The sequence below is a fragment of the Gymnodraco acuticeps genome, unplaced genomic scaffold, assembly GCF_902827175.1.
Source record: "Gymnodraco acuticeps unplaced genomic scaffold, fGymAcu1.1, whole genome shotgun sequence".
Classification (NCBI taxonomy): Eukaryota; Metazoa; Chordata; class Actinopteri; order Perciformes; family Bathydraconidae; genus Gymnodraco; species Gymnodraco acuticeps.
The window spans coordinates 32565-49185 of record NW_022992269.1 but is presented as its reverse complement, the minus strand read 5'-3'; the positions used below and the strand labels follow the sequence as shown (position 1 = coordinate 49185).

The 16621-nt window shown below is 38.2% G+C and overlaps 1 protein-coding gene across 1 annotated transcript in view; it reads left to right on the top strand.

Moving 5' to 3' along the window:
• Nucleotides 1–4382: 4382 nt before the first annotated feature.
• kcnh5b (potassium voltage-gated channel, subfamily H (eag-related), member 5b) overlaps nt 4383–16621 on the top strand; it is a gene marked incomplete at its 3' end in the record, with an annotated part of 43070 nt that continues 30831 nt past the window's right edge. The window contains 5 exon segments of the mRNA XM_034207269.1: nt 4383–4554; nt 10493–10542; nt 10544–10617; nt 13045–13155; nt 15725–15852. Of these exon segments, the coding sequence (XP_034063160.1) occupies nt 4482–4554; nt 10493–10542; nt 10544–10617; nt 13045–13155; nt 15725–15852 (436 nt within the window).

Here is a 16621-nt window from a genome sequence, read left to right as displayed (position 1 = left end):
CCTTGTGACTGCAGATCTAGAACCGTAATGGAAATATGTCGGATGCAACCTATAAAACACAGTTATGATGAACTCAATTTGTGTATTGGAGCTGTTTCTATTGACCAATGCAGCAATTAAGCTGGTCCCCTGACACAGCAGAATGGTGGTACAACTGAGACACGTCCATTGTAGACAAACCTAATTTACCATCAAGTCAATCTGCTTTGCTCGAGCCTCACTCCAGGTTGACGGTCGGTATCGGGGGATAGCACTTTGGTATTGGATCTCCTTCTTTTTTTTTAAGGCCGCTAAAAAGACAGGAAGCACCGGTTGAAGCTGGACTAATTGATCCTGAGATCAATACAGGGATGCAGCTATAACTCGCTCCAGATGTGCAGGCGGTTCATTGATCAACGTGATACCTCCATCCCTTCCTCTTCCCACTTGCCCTCCCCAAAAGAGGCATTCATGTTCTGCCTTTGATCCCCACTAGGTGACGTGCATTTGTAAAAAAAACTATACCAAGCTGATTAAACAGAAATTCCTCTATTCAAACTGTTGTCTCTGTGCTCGTTAGGCGCTGAATGTTGTGTCTCTTTGGAGTCGTTGCATCTACGAACACATTTGTCGGACTGGTCGGCTGGCCTGCGGCTCGCTCAGAGGCTGGTGGTCATGAGCTCCTGTTCCACATGAACAATGCCAGCCCGCCTGCTAAATGCTGATTGGGCATAATTAGGGGTTAGTGATGCGGTGGAATTACAGTGATTACAGTCATCAGATTCCCGTGGAGAGTCTCCTTCCTGTCCAACGCAGCCACTCCGACACATGCAGCCTGTTTAGAGAGAAATGCACAAATCTGTGTTTACACTAACGGGATCATTAACACAACGATTTTTACTATAGTTTTTCCAGGAAGACTTACAATAAAATAACATTCTCTCTAGTCTGTGATGTTGTTTTGCCTTGCAACCACATTCTTTAATTTAAAAAGCAAACACAGCCTCTGCACATCCTGTGTAATGGACCTGAACACATGACACTGTCCTCAAGTGATGAGGCTCGTTTTCTGGTTGTATCGGTTGAAAACCCTTTCCTATACAACACTAACACGCGGACAGTATCTCTACATCTGGGAAATCCTTGCTAGTATTTTGCTCTCAGGACACAAGGGAAAATAATTGGTAATGCATTCATAACCTAAATCTAATGATGACTAACATATATGTCGTGCTAAAGTAGTATTAACCCCTTTTGCAAACACCTTTTTAACTTTTGAACTAGTTTGACTTTACAAAAAATGTCTTCACTTTTTAAATAATGTCCTTACTGATAATGTAGTGATACTCAACCTGTGTTGTCTGTAATATTAAGTGTTTGTATGTCTGGGGGTTGAAAAGGGATGTAAATCAAAGTAAAAACACCATGGCTCTATCAAACTGAATTGAATCTGCTTGGAGACGAGAAGCCTCCATATTTGGACATTTATCGATTGACATTAATGTGACAAACAATACAACATTGATTGATGGAAGTGCAGAGACAACACCACAATAGTACCTTGCATGAAAGATTGACATTCAAGAAAAACATTAGATTTATAGATTGACACATATTCAGCCGTTTTAAATGAGCAAGATAAGGAGGCGTGTGGTGCAGTGGGTTGAGCGTTGGTGTTCGGATCAGGGGGTCACAGGTTTAAACCCCACTGCAGTCAGCATGTCGTTGTGTCCCTGAGACACTTCACCCCAAATTGCTCCTGTGGGGATTGTCCACAGTATTGAGTATGTAAGTCGCTTTGGATAAAAGCGTCTAACAAATGACATGTAATAAAAGATCCAGGTTGCCGATAGTACAAAGTCACACACAAACATCAGCACACACACCAACTCGGACTCTTAATTTTCATTCACAGACATCAATCCAAACACTCTTTATGGATCAATGAGAAAACTATGCATATCATTAAAGCAGTCTGCTTGTCAGGAGAATCTTATAGCATGTCTCTTTTACCCATTTATTTGAGGATGATGAGGTCTCATGTGACGCATTCAATTAGCTAACAACAAAGCAGGTGCTGTTTATGACTGCTGGAGTCCAAACTGATCACAAGCCTTTTAGACACCTGTGTGAGGCCTTAAAGTTGAGAGTGATACTTCAATGATATTATTTGGCTGCACCATCTTACTGGGGTAACGCAGTTTTAAACTGTTGGACATGCACACGAAAAGCTGCGTTAAAGCACTATCACCTGTTGTAAACAACAACGCAACATAAACTAAATCCAATAACAATAAGAAACTATACAAAAATGATGGTTTCAAATGAATATGCAATCTGTCTTGCCAAAACTATGTGTCTAAGTGGCTCTTATAGATATATTGTGGTTTGAGAATTATATTAGTTATTTATGTCTCATAGCTGGAAGTAATACCCACTCTTATAAGCCAAATGATATCCTCGTTTTATGCAATCACTTTAAAGACAACTAATGCAGTATCAAGTCCTCTCTAACATCAGTTTTGTCATCAGTGAACCTCCATACATGCAAGACTTGAGACAGCAATACACGTGCACTAAATGTGTGTTTGCAGGTGTGTGAGGAAGAGGCTCGTCTGCAGAGCTGATGCTGTTCCATCAAATGGCAGCTGTCTAACCTGTGCTGTCACATATGTTTGATACCCCATGATGCAAGTGGGCCAATTAGGGGGTCCCAAGGGAGGGTTTTCAGACGTGTAGGTTTGCTAAACACACAATGCTGTTAATGTTTCCTCGGAGGGGATTTAGACAGATTGCTTGACAGTGTCAGATGGGAGTCAGCAGGTGCAGAAGTGTAGATGAGAGATTAACCTTTGAGATACAGTCCAACAACTAACTGCTGCAGGATTCATAATATTAATGCATGTCTCATTGGGTTAAACTAGAATGTTCTGGTTCAATTATATGAAATATTGGAAATAAACTCCCTCTGGAGGGAACTTTGGGATTTCAGCCTTTGCAGACCATTTCACATGCACAACAACCTATAGAGCACACTACAGGAAAGAGAAATAGCAGGGCCTCTTTAGGTTATTGATGTTGAACGTCATGGTGTTTTAACCACCTTTTTATATTTTCTTAGTGCTTCTTAAGTGATTCATATTCTCAGTTTGTATTGACTAGGGGTTGGGAGCCCTCGGAGAGTCACCAGATTATTGAAGTGATAGGAAATAATAAATAAATATGTCACTAATTGTAAATCTATTGTCCCAGATTATTCTATATTTTTATTGAAATACTTAATTATTTTCACACTTACAATCCTTCAAGTTATAGCAACAGACATTTTATTTATGGGATGTTTGCATGACATATCATTTATTATTGAAACCTGAGCTCGACTCATAACAGGACATGATAAAAAGGAAATGATACTTAAATCCATATGATACTATTTAAAGCTATGAGCCTTTATATTCCCCCAGTCAATACTGAGGCATCCTCAGTGCAGCTTTGTTTTCTGATAAGTAGGCTGCAGTACAGTGATGGCGTTGGGTTGACAGACAGACAGAGCAGACATGATGTTCTGCTCTCAGTCGCTCCGGTCGGGGCCTTATGGCTCCTCGGGGCCCTGTTAACCTTTTATAAAAGATAATGAGCATCCAAAGGGAGTCCTGCTGAGGGACACACTGTTCACTGTAACACAACACATTGTTATTAGTCACTTCATGGTTGCTCAATCTGCCTTGTTTTCTGTGACGATGGTGCCTTTCCTAATGGGAAAAAAATACTTTCAGGGTGCTAAGCCTGATTTGGTGTATTTACTTTTTACAAAGGGAGACTTGTATGCTAATGCATTATCGATATTATTAAGAAAGTTGTACATGTTAAACTCGTTATTAAAACAAATAGAAAAAGTAAAAACATTGAATAAGTGAGCAAAAATGATGATACAAATCTTATAACTATATATTCGTCTTTTTAAAACATGCTGACTAATGTCTTAACTCAGACTGAAGATGCTGTTTCTCTCCCTTTTTAACTCACCATGAAAAACAATGCATATCTGTGAAGTGTCTGAGCTGTTGCATCCCTTCTTTAATTCCAAAATGCACTCTTATCAACTATTTTGCAAGATCTGCTTTATAACAAAGATACAGAAGAAAAAAAGATATAAGCTTTCAAATGTAGCCTACAATAAAAACGGAACATGCGGACTAATGTCTTAACTCGATACGTGCTATATTTCATCCACATGTGATTCATTACACAAACATTATACTGTAGCCTACATATCATAATTGTTTTGAGCCCCGAGCAGCAGCAGTCACGCATGCGTCCTCGCGCTCCGGTCAGGCAGCGGGGATCAGCCTCCTCGCTCTCAGTGCGCCTCGAGCAGCTAGAGCGCGCGGTTACAATGAGCTTCTCCATCGGTCCGACACAGTGCCAGCGACAGTACCGACCTCCGAGCAGCACATACAGCGACACACACCCTGAGCCACTCCAGGTCCGCCCGCAGCAGGATGCCCGGGGGAAAGAGAGGGCTGGTGGCACCGCAGAACACTTTCCTGGAGAACATCGTCCGGCGATCAAGTGGTGAGTCTGCGCGCTGGAGTGAGGCTTGTTTGGGGTTGATTTCCATCCGGTTTGGACCCGTACTCTGCTGGAATACAGTGTTTTTATACCAGGAGCTTTGGTGGAGGAAAACCCCCTCAAAATCTCACTTTATACCCGCATTTATTCTGTTGTGATGGAGTTTACCCCCTTGGTAAGGCTTCGTGATGGTGTTATACATCATCATAAGTTACTTTAAACTCGTCTAAGTTACATGTTGATGGATTTATTTTCCACTGGGACCACCGTGTGTTGCAGTCTTGAGGAAAATTGGATAACATTATTATTCATAACCGCAAAATGCTCACTGGGAGTCACAGTTTACGCACCGTTGTATTTCCCACCTCATCATTTTGTTAGTCTTTACGAGATCCAATTATGTCTTCAGATCAAGTGAGTTGAAAAAAAAGGGTTAGGATTTTTAAGAAGATTAAAAGTTTATTTTCCCCATTAACTTGCTCATATGTCATAATACATATTGACAGGTTCTCAGACAATACGTTGGAACCATCTGATTATAAATGAACAATCAAATCGTTCAGGCTCTCTTATATTTGTTATTTATTACAAGGTGTCTCCAGAAGGGAGTCACGTTTTGATAATAAACCTCCTTAATGTGAGCTCCGTCATTATGTAATACAGCTGCATTGTGTTTACGTGAACAAAGTGAGGTAAATGGGTAAATAATGAAATAGCGGTTAATTTGATTCATTATCTTAATGTGTTCAGTATTACTCAGGTCCATTTTTGTTTTATGAGAGCACAGAATGTTTGTGTATGTCTCCATCTGCGCTATTAAGTGCGCATGTAGGACTTGGCACCGGTCTGAGAAATAGGTTCTCCTCTGATTAGATTGATTTCTTCTTTATCTTCCCAGAAAAGTCAGCAGCGTAATTGACTGGAATGAAACTCCGGGTTGTAGATGGAGGGAAGTGTTTCTGTTATTGTCTGTGCTTCCGGATGTTATCTGGATCTATTGGGAGTTTCAGCAGCAGTTGGTTTCTTTTTTATTAAGTCACTCAAGCAATACCATGGAAAGGTGTGAGATCTTTATTAGACTTTTCAGTTCTCTCGGATCAGATGCTGCAGCTTTTCGAGTTTGGGATTCTTGGGACCTATTATGTAACATGGACCACATGGAGTTTATGCTATAGGGTTGACGTTTCTTTGCCTGTTGCTGTATATAAACTACAGGGCTGCAACAAAGTGTTATTGGTTATTTCTAAATCAAATTTATACCAAGTATGCAGGAAAAAGATGCTTGTTAATAAACATCAAAACAAGTAAAGACACAAATAGAGAGTACAAAAGTATCTACAGTATATTTCCAAATAAACAGTCTTTTAAGATGCACAAATATTTGATTTAAATAGTTGCTTTGAACATGGAAGCAAGTAAAACATAATGTCATAGTTGCAGGCTGGTCCAGATTAACCCATAATGGTGTAATGAACACTAAACGCTCCCTTTTCAGTATGGATAGTTTAAGTCTCCTGATGTTTTTGAACATTGTTCCAGAAGCTTCTTCACTTTTCTCCAGGCAGCCGGATTGGTCGCACTTCGGCTCAGCTAAGAAATTGGTTGTGATAAAAGAGGAGAGCAGGAAAAGGTCAAGAAAATTCAGTTTATGTAAGTCTTAGTCAGCTCTTTAATACCAAAGGGCAAACGAGAAGCTGCGGTCGGCAGCTTTTTACACTTAAAACAAGACAGTAATACATTTAAGAAACAATAGTTCCTTTTTGTTCTGAAATATCACATAAGTAATTGTTTGGAAAGAGAGGTGGAGAACAGATGAAGCTGCTTTTGTTCTGGATGGTTCTGCTTAAAAAGGTGTGACCCTCTCACGTCTTACCCACAATGCAGTGCACTTGTCTGAATCAGAAAGCAATATTTCACATCAAGATAGAGTAATCAGGTTTTCAACATAAAAAGAGGAATTAAATACTAGGAAGGTAAAGTCGGCCCTGTGGGTGAAACAAGAGACCATATTGTAATCTAAGTCTAAAGGGTTTATCCTGTGTACGGTGGCCAATTTAGGACATTTTGAACACACTGCCAGGGCCTGCTCAACTTTAATCAGACTAAGGCAGACTTTGTTTGATTCACTGAAGTGTACTCAGGGCTGTTTGCTTTCAATTTTGGTTAATCTCCAGAGAATTGTCTCAAGTAATTGGCAATCAATCAATTGGTCAGAGAATAGTGGAAAAAACTGTTCTAGGAGTTACAACCACTTACTTTGTCAAAGAAATGGTGCAAAAGCTGTTACAACTGAGACGTTATTCCTCTTTAATTTGACATTTTTGCTTTACCATTTCTCCAAACATGAACTGATAATGAAACTATTTGCTGATTCGTTTTCTGTACATCAACTAATTGGTTGGGCCCCCTTTAACTGCAGTAAACAAAGTTTCCTAGTGACAGGACAGACAAAAACTTGTGAATGCATGGAGACATTAAAACCAGGAGAAGTTTGTTTCAAATACTGATTTAAAAAAAGAAAAATCCAGACAATAAAGTAAACCAGTCTCTTCTTCTGCAGTTTTTCAGTGTGATCCTGTCATCCTCTTCTTACACCTTCATGCGGTTAATTAACTTTATAAAAGGTCACCGCTTACTTGCTCTAAAATACCATGTTAGTTTTCCCGTTATGTCACATGATGATTGGGGGAGGTATGACGGATATATAGAACCAATTGGTTACTTTATTAGGAATCATAACTGTGAGGTTTGAACATTTTCATTGGAGTTATTATATTTTTATAGCCTCAGATCACTGCCTAGTAAAATCAATCAGATGCTGTTGGAGAGTTTTACTCTTCGGTCTGTAACCCTGCCTGACGGAGCTGCTGACACATCGTCATTCCTGCGTCTGTGTTTCTCTGCAGGAATTTTAGTGTAGTTTCTGAGTTCAAATGCTGTTTCACAGGTTTTTCATCCCTGCTTTAACACATATTGTGGGAAACACGGCATGCTTGTAATGTTTCTGGGCATGCACACATTTAAAGAGCAGTTTCATCCCATTTTCTTCATCCCAAAATGAACTCAGCCAACCGGTTTTTGGAAAGAGGAGACTCTTAGTAGTGAATGATTACCTGCCAAAGTTAACAGTACAGCAGATTTGGCTCGTGTTAAAGAATAATATCTGCAGTCTTAGTTCATTAATGACACACTGGCATACCTTTGTTATATACTCCTGTGGGCACTTACACAGTTTTGGCTTATTGGAAACCAATTCTGTAGCACCTTATTTGGCCTATTAGAGGCTCAAATACTTACAGGAGTTTCTTTATGGTTTATTGACGTGTTATCAATGTGCAGTGATGTAGCTGGAACAGGAAGTGATTTTAAAAGTCTTATATGTTTTTGGGGAGAAACTCTTACCTGCAGATCATTTCTGGAACAAAACTTGGAAATTCATATAATTGTTGTCACCATGTTTGTTGTATTGTTTTCCTTTGGGTCTACTTGTTGCTCATTCAAGGACAACAAGTGACACTTCATAGTCTGTTGCTAAAGTCTCCTGGGGTTTGATTACACAGCAGCTGAGTCTCAACTTGAATGTGGAGTGTCCTTAAACGCACCGAAAGGAGAGTAATTGCAAGTGTATAGTCACACTACGAAAAAGCTTCGTATTTTGGTTTATAACAGCCTGGATCCTATTTTGGTATGCTTGGGCCATCGTCATAACATTGTACTCAGGGCTGTATCTCCCATTAAAGTGCTTTTGTAAGTATCATAACTGGTAATTTGGGGGTTTACGGACATGAAGAAGAGTTAACCTGCATGTTAGATTTAGCTGGTCTTTTTTTAAACAAAATACCTTTTTTAAAGCCTATTTTACACCATCTTATAAGGAGATATTTTTCACAGAAAATGTAGAGTAATTAAATAATGTAAATGGTCGTAGTGATTCTGCTCTGGGGAATTAAAAAACATTACTTGTTTTTTCATACATTTGCTGTAGCATTGTTATACCCTAGGTTAATCGCTGAAATCACTTACATTTTTTTTTTATACAAGCCCACAAAGACAAAATAGTTACATTATTTCCCTTATTTTTGGTTGGAAACATCCATCACAGTTATTGCAGACGTGTGAATCTAGTTTTCCTGTGAAACTAGTGTGTTCACTTATATTTTCATCTCGAAAGCAATAAGAAGATGACCCAGGGGGTCGCTGTGATAGATTACCAAACTCATGCAAACAAAATCTAAGTCTCTGTAGATTGATTTTCAGCCATCTGAAGTCATATTGCATTACTTTACAACACTGCAACGTAGCCTATAGCTTATGAATGTAAAGTGAAATGTTAAACAGTTACACCCACCTGTATTGTCCTCCCTGGTGACCAAGCTACCCGCCATGCAGAATATATAATTTCATTTCATTTCATTTAATCGTGTATTTGCATGGGGACAATGCACATTAATGAACACTTTAGACAAATAATGCTTCAAGTGTAAATATGCCGGATTTGAGCTTTGAGTCTCATTTCCATCCGTAGTCCCTGACATACAACATATAAGAACATCACATTTATAATTAATATCCATGTGATTATAAATGAGCTGGTGGTTATTTTTCCACTGCAGATGTTCTTCACTGTAGCCACCGTCAGGCAAGAGGCGTGGCAGATTTATGTTAATGTTGGTGAATATCTTTGCATAGGCTATAGGAGATGCCTAATATAATTTCCGTCCTCACAGTTTATACAGTATTTCAGCTTCAGCCTGAAGATTGTTTTTTGCTGCTTGAACTATGCTAATTCTTGGTCAATAAATACAAGTATAAGATCAGGTTAGTATGATTTTGACCACATTTTTGGACATTTTGATCCACCTAATGGTGATTTCACAATTCAAATTGACAAAAAAACCCTGACAAACACCACTACCACATCTTACTAAGGCACATTTTTTGAACTATTTCTTTACATTATAACGGTCATCAGTCAATTCATCTGTTTATTTGTATATATTGATTGTTGTGTTTTTGTAATCTTAATGTGTGCAAAATGTGTCCTGTTGATTGTGTATATATCTGTCTACTGTATATAATTTTACATCCGGGATTGTTTGAAAACGTCATTTCGATCTCTCTCTGTCTGTAAACACAAACTTGAGTAAGATTGACATTAAAGTTGACTTGACTTTGAGACAGAAATTGTGTCTCTCAGTGAGATAATAAGAATAAAGCATAATTTTAAAGTGAGGTTGTTTACTTCAAAATACTTTCTGATACTTTTCTGAATATTCCTTTAGTTTTCATAGAAGATCAAATAAACCTATGAGAAGGTAGAGTAGCAAGAAAAAGAGGACAGAGGGCTTTTGCTTTAAGAAGGCAGGGGCTTTAAACCAGCCTGTAACAAACATGGCTGACATTTGCAGATTAGATTTAAATCTGTGATGCCAAACTTAAATCTGTGCACAAGTTGTATTTGAATATTACTTAAAAAATGCTCTATAGGACGAATTATTAGCAACTTTAACAACCACATCAATAGAGAGTTTATATTGATCAGGGTTTAAAGTTGGTGTAAGTTTAAAACAAGGACTAAACCAGGACTCAAAGAGATGTTTTTTTTGATAAAGCAAGTTTAAATCTAAGTTTCGGTGCAACAGATTGTAAAATCAACCCGTATTACATCCTTACTTCTGGTCGGTGTGATCATAACTCTTTGTTTCATAATAGCTCTAGAGTAGAGACAAGTATAACGAGTGTTAACATGCCTAAAACCAAAGATGTGAGTTGCTTTGGTTGTCCCTTTTTCTTTCATTTCAAATCGTATTGTATATTATATTTTGATCTGACATAACAAATCCATGTACAATCTTCTCAAGAGGTTTAGAAGCTTTTGCAGCCTTTTATCTGTTTATCCTATTTGATGCTGACGCGTTTCTCTGGCTGTCCCGTCTTCCAGAGACCAGCTTCCTCCTGGGCAACGCGCAGATCGTGGAGTGGCCCGTAGTTATACAGCAATGACGGATTCTGCAAGCTGTCTGGCTTCCACAGGGCTGAAGTCATGCAGAAGAGCAGCACATGCAGGTAAAACCATTTATCTGGTTGTGTTGTGTTTTATAACTGAACCTTAAAGCAGTGCTAAACATGCATAGCTTTAGTTGTTTATGCAAAGTAATGATAAATTAGTGTGCTAATGGAGCGATAAGTGTTGTTGCTTTCTTGTAAGTGCACTCACAGCGTAACTAAATATGCAAACACTTTCATGTGTATACATTACTAACATTAGCATTCACTCTTTTAATGAATCTATGTCTCCTGTAAACCCCTGGGTGTTTTATTTTCTTAATGGTATTAATTCTTCATTTAAAGTGGAACTAATAAGAAGCTTTACAGCACCAGCTTCCTTTAAGTTAAAACAACACTGTGACAAAGTGTTCTTTTTAAAAGTGCTCCATTTATCATGCAGAATCCCCTGAAATGTCCATTTTGTATTCAGTCTTCATCCATTATTCAAGCAGTGTCGTGAGAGAGGGAGAGTGAAAAGATCAAAAAGTGACGATCTCTTGTACCTTCCTGCTTCTGTCGTGATCATTAAAATCATCGCACTGGAGAGCAGTTTACCGGATATTTAGTGTTTCACGTCTTGATCCCTATACTCCTATATCATGCAAAGACGAGTGATGCTCAGAAACTCAGACTGTAAAGACGAGGAGATGAAAAAAAAGATGGCACACCGCTGTGTTGGTGTCAGAAATGAATCCAATTTCTTCCTGTCCATTTGAGGACGGTGTCGTTCTCGCCTGTCAGTCAGGACGTTTTTTTAATTCGACTCCAAAGGATGACTCCCATCCACCGGTGTCTCTCACATCTGACCTGGGGTGAGAGCCTGGACTAGTCAGCGGCTAAAAAGGCTCCTTAAGACTCCGAGTGAGAGCAGTGAGATGTATCCGTCCACTTCATGCTGCTCTGGACAGCTCTCAGACACTGAAGAGTCACAGAAGGGCTCCAACTCACGGTCTGCTGCCAACATGATGCAGGCTGGAGGCTCCTTAATGGGATCTAGTGCCATTGTTTTTTTGGGGGGTGGGGTCATTTTTGTCCTGCAATACAATTGTATGACTTTGTGACACTGGTGCAGACTCATTAAGGATTCATAATGTCACAAGGGTTGCAGAGTTGTACCTCTTTAGACCTCTATAAAGTCAAGTGCTTCAGGGAAAAACCTGAAACCTGACCCCTACATTTGAAATTGAACAAGGGACCATTGAACTATTTAAACGCTACAGGAAGTAGCCAATAGTTATTAAAGAGTAGCTTCTTGCTTTGTGTCCCAAATTCCCCAAATTTCAATTAAACTTTATTGTTTATATTTTGAAATGTTAATGTGGAATGAAATGTCAATATCATTCTAGTTTCATCATCACCAGGGGTTTCCTCTTAATCAATTAGAAAATTAGCTGAGGGATATTTAAACTTTCTTACTCATTTATTCTCTCTCTGCTATGATTGTAGTCTTTGCTGCTATGAATCGATCTACTAACACAAACAGGGTTGATGCCAAAGTGTCTTTGTGGTCGAATGCTAATCATCAGCATTCGTCCACAATTAAAGCTGGCAGAAAACACAAGCTTTTTATTGACATTTTTTAATTTTAATTATGTTCTATTAGTGTCATTTATGTTTTATTTTAAGTGCAGTGGTTTGTTTGAGACTTCTACCTCTCATTCAGACAATGTGGCGGGACTGTTAATTCACTTTTGTTACAAAAGAGTAACTTGTGAGTTCACTAACAACATTTCCAGAGCATTCACAGGTCCAATAAATATTAAAAGGCCAATTGATATAAGTCTTCTGTCGTGCATTTGTGGCTGCAGAATGGGCAGCTATGTTTGGATTTCCCCATTCATGTTTAACACATGCATATAAGCTTTAATACATACAGAAAAAATCTCCTTATTAATGACAAAATAAAATATATAATCCACTAGAAAATATTCTTTAAAACATGTTTTGTTTGACATCCACAAGGAGTAAACATGAACCCAATATTTGTACTAATTGTGTGTGTGTGTGTGTGTGTGTGTGTGTGTGTGTGTGTGTGTGTGTGTGTGTGTGTGTGTGTGTGTGTGTGGTGTGTGTGTGTGTGTGTGTGTGTGTGTGTGTGTGTGTGTCCTTGAAGACACTGCGGCTGTTGGGAAAGAAGCTAATCACTCAGACTAATTATATTAGCACTGATTGAAATGTCTCAGCACTTTTTAAGGAATAATTACAACGAAGCCAGGAAATGCAGCCTGCACCAATCCACAATCCTTAACTGTGAACTGGATTCATGCTGCTGCTGAAATAATTGACTCTATAAAACAAGCACAACACTTAATGGACGCTTCATGGTAAGATAACTGATTGACAATGCAGTTACAAACACATTGGGTTTACTGTAACACAGAGGGCAAAGGTTAAAGGGTCATCTCAGTATTGATTGCGTCTCATTTTGTCTGTAATCCTTTCCAGTTTTATGTACGGAGAGCTGACGGACAAGAAGTCCATCGACGAAGTCCGACAGACGTTTGACAACTATGAGTCTAACTGCTTCGAGATCCTGCTGTACAGAAAGAATAGTGAGTGCTCAATACATCACAACTTCAGCCATGTATCATTGTTTTCATTATCAAATACTCTGAGTGCTTACCTTAGCTGTAAATTTGATCTATAAAATCGAAGGAAATTGAAAAATACTACTCTTTTTTTGCTTTGTCAAATTAACAGTCTAAAACTGAAATACACTGAACTTCCAATAATTTAGAAACAGGAAAGCATAAAAACATCACTTTTCAGAAGCTCAAAACAGCACTTTTGAATTATTTCTCAATCTTAGCACTGTGGTAATATTGATCAGGTTATTTATTTTTTAACACAATACTCTCCTATGAGGCTTGTTGGTGCTCCAAAGTTATTTTGAAGAAGTAGAAGTGACAAGGTATTGTTTTCCTTGGCTTTTTTCACCTCTTCTTTCAAACATATTTTGTACAGAGCTGCTTTTCTGAAAAATAGAACATGTTTTTTTTCCCACATTTGAGTGTTTGGTTTATTAACTGCTTTTATCAGCAGCATTTCTCCCATTTGCAGGCAGCTTGATTTTTAAAGCCCACTATCTACTCAGCAGCAAACAACAGACACAGATAGTTAGAGACCAGTTAGAGAGAATTTTGCAGCTAAATAGTCTGATAGTTTCTTAAGAGATGGTGGAGATAAAAAATTGAACTAAAAGTTTACAAAAGTGTACATTGGACTCAATGCATCATGTGACTCTACAGGGGTGATCATGTTCTCTCTTACTGCTCAAAGCGAAAATATACAACTATGTTCTCAAAAGTTTGCCAAATAGGTGTTGATATCTCGACGTAATGTCTGCTGCTTTAAGTGGACAAACATTCAGTTAAAGCGGGTTCATCAACTAATTAATCCTTCGCTTTTTTAGTTGTTGTGGACAATAGAAATCACATCATTATCATTTTCCAGAATTGCTTCTGTTGTGTTGACAGTCCTATCTGAATTGAGCAGGACTAGGAATTATTAAGTATTTGAATTAAGTATTTGATTTTTTTTAATAAGTTATATTTTTTGTTTTGATTTAACTTTCTCTGGAAAGGACTTTTTGCACCATGTTCAAATTCCATTATTTTTTATTATCCATACCCTTCGTGTTCGAGGAACACGGCTAATATCCTATGCTGCATAATGGATAGATGTATGTACGATAAAATCTTTATAGGAAAACTATGAATGATTTAATAAATCCAAATGTATATTAAGTCAAACATATGAAATATATCTTTAACTTGACCTGTTGAAGGTATTCGTTTGAAGAGGTATAAAAACAGTAGAATCTTTAGTCAGTGTGAGAGAGCTCATACAGCAGTGAGGAGCAGAGTGGACAAAGTTTGCAGATGAAAATTCCCAAAGGTTTTGCCTCTTAGGAGCGATCACCTACGACGAGTGCACCATGCGAGGCGGAAGAGGCAGAAACGGTACAAATAAAAGATCCATTTAAAAAAGGCTCAATTTGCTGACAACTCTAGTGCTTTTATGGAGGCTGCATATAAATGAATTGATCTTGACTAGAAATAACTTGTATCCACAGAAATGATGAAGTAAAGTGTGTGAAACTTTGTTGAACTCTCCTAAAAGTGTGTGGGGAGGCAATAAAGTCACGGAAATCTCGGCTAGTTTGAGCAGGAGGAACGGTGAGTTCCCTAAAAGTGATGACCTTAGCATTAAGTTGTTAAAACCACATCAGTTATAATAAGTTTAGAAGCAACGTCATGTGCTATGGACAGAAGGAGAGCCGAAGGATCACATTGTTTCTTCTTAAAAATGATCGGTGACAGTTAGCTGAAGTCTTTTACTTTTATTGTGAGCACGGCGGGATTTGTTCTACAGAATAAAATCATCTTATTTAATGTATTAGTCCCCCAAATGTCATTTAACAGTTGATTTGTGAGGATACTGAAGCTGTGTCCACAATTCAAATAACTTATCACTTTTAAACACAACTTGAGTCTGCAGTTGTGCTTATTCTGGGAAACAATTTGAAAGAAAAGTAATCTAAAAAAATGTCACTATGATTAATTTAAATGTTGCTGTAGATACAGCACTACACTTCGGCCAATCGATGCAATGCACAAACATGGAGGACCTTGTGTTGTCGGGAATAATAAAACAAATCTGGTTTTTAATTTGTCAAAGTTATTTGTTAACTCAGAACAACATAACATGCAAGTAAAACGCAATGACATTTAGAATGTAAGTGTGGACATTAAATATGCAGTTTATCATAAGAACATGTTCAAATGTTAACAGAGATACTTAATTTGTGTACATTAACTCAAGAAAGTACACTTTGAAAGATGGGTCCATAGTGAATTCATGTCGGCCCATCATTGTTTGTTGTATGATATGTTCCTTAAGTTTGTTTTCAAAACTGATGTTATTTCTTGTAATATACTACAATTATGTGGAGTTTGAGTATTGTGTTACCATGTCATCGTGAACTAAGTTTTAGACTGTTTTGTTGGACAAAACAAAACCTTTAAAGATGTCATCTTGGGCTCTGGGAAATTTGTGATGGGCAGGCTTCACTATTTTCAGAGCTAATTAGGAGTTGAAATGTTCTAATGTCTTGCCTGGAGAGTCCGGTTTGGTTCTACATGCAAGTGGGCTCCCAATCAGGAACGAGAACGACAAAAGTGGTTCTGTTCCTCTGCACCTTTAAAGACATCACTCTCTCCAAGCAGCCCATTGAAGACGAAACCACTAAAGGTGAGTGCCTCTCTGCTGCCAAAAGCATCCCTGCACAAACGACAAACTCTCTCTGTGTTTCATTAAAGACTCTTTTTGATACATGCGTTTCATTATGAATGATACACAGAATCATTTCAAAGAGATAAAGAACAGAAGTATTTGATAGATTTGAGAACTTGATGATGCAGAGTACAAGATGAGCTGTTCACTGACTGTGACTGTCAGACAAGTGAAGAGTTACAGGCAGAAAAGGACCACTATGGGGATGATGTGCCATTTATGAGCAAATGGCTGGATGTGAGAGTATAAAGGAAGTTGGCTTCTGATAGGACATTTAACTAGGTTTTCTTCATCATCTTCCGTTCCGCTTGTTGTTCTTCATCTCTTGTCACTTCCTCCCTGGATGTTTTCATTCTCTGGATTTCTTCTCCTCCTCTGTGTATGTGTCTCCCGTGTTTGATTTGATTTGTTTCTCTTCCCTCTCATCTTCCTTATGTTCTTCTCAGTCGCCATCGTGATCTTTGTCCTCTTCTCTCCTCCTACCTATGTTATTTTTCAGCCCTGTATATGCATTTTTGAACACCAAATAACCAACATACTGGATGGAGTTTTGTGTAGAACAAATTGAAATAAACTTTATCGCGTTTTCATGATGATGATTTCTAGTAAATCCCTCCTTCCACCATTGTGTCAAAGTGTTATTTGTCCAGTTCAAATACCAGAAAAACATGTTGAGCTTAGTTTATGCCTATACTCTAAACATGGTCACAGTTATAGCTGTTACACA